Source organism: Cryptomeria japonica, chromosome 10, assembly GCF_030272615.1.
Source record: "Cryptomeria japonica chromosome 10, Sugi_1.0, whole genome shotgun sequence".
In the NCBI taxonomy this organism is placed as follows: Eukaryota; Viridiplantae; Streptophyta; class Pinopsida; order Cupressales; family Cupressaceae; genus Cryptomeria; species Cryptomeria japonica.
Genome location: NC_081414.1, coordinates 880,913,692 through 880,914,485, shown reverse-complemented (window position 1 = coordinate 880,914,485; position 794 = coordinate 880,913,692). Strand labels below are relative to the sequence as shown.

General features: G+C 47.1%; 1 protein-coding gene across 1 annotated transcript; it reads right to left on the bottom strand.

The window, feature by feature from the left end:
- Nucleotides 1–223: 223 nt before the first annotated feature.
- LOC131026733 (zeaxanthin 7,8(7',8')-cleavage dioxygenase, chromoplastic-like) lies at nucleotides 224–574 on the bottom strand. The gene has a single exon (XM_057956671.1). It carries the CDS (start codon nucleotides 572–574, stop codon nucleotides 224–226), a length of 351 nt encoding a protein of 116 aa, XP_057812654.1.
- Between the last annotated feature and the right edge of the window lie 220 nt (nucleotides 575–794).

The window sequence follows — 794 nt, the reverse complement described above, 5'->3', positions numbered from 1 at the left end:
GCAAATTAAATGTCCTTCCTTCCATGACATTATTTACTTACTAGGTTTGCATACTCTAGTTAACCACTCATTACTAAGTTCCTGACCATGTTTGGACTTGCTAATTACAAACGCTGTGATAATACAAAATACAACAGTGGCTTATTAGCAGGCTAAGAAACCGCAAGCTGCGGCCTTCTGCCAATAAAGTAGAAGAGTGAACAGACAAAAGAGACCTGAATGATTAGACTCGTTGAGTGGCAGCCAAATCGGTGGCACAGACGAAGAGGCCATGGAAGCCAAAGGGAACCCTTTGCGGGAGCTTCATTGAGGCAACGATTTCCAATGCGGGAGATTGCGCATCCATCACCACAAATTTGGAAATCCGCGTGTTCTCGTTGTGTGTAAAGACCACAATATATCCATCGTCTTCTACGGATTGAGTGTCGTTAGTACACGGCGCAAAGAAGGGCTCGCCGCAGAAACATCCTTCCCCAAAAGTTGTGGACGCAACCACACCATCTGCTGCTTCAAAATCGAGCTTCACAACTCCGCCCATTTGAGGAATATGTGCACCTGCAGCGGCCATACACATGTAAGCGTATCGGTTCCTTCTCCCCACGAAACGCTGGTTGATCACCCCAAGCTCAAGAGATCGGGATGACACTGGTTTTCTCACCACTATGCCCAAGTTGAGATTGATGCGAATATTCTCCACTGTGAATTGCACCGCGGCTATTTTCTCAATAAAATATTTTGCAGGAGAGCAATGGATGGCGATGAGCACGATCTCGCGGCGTGAGCGGTGTGTCGAG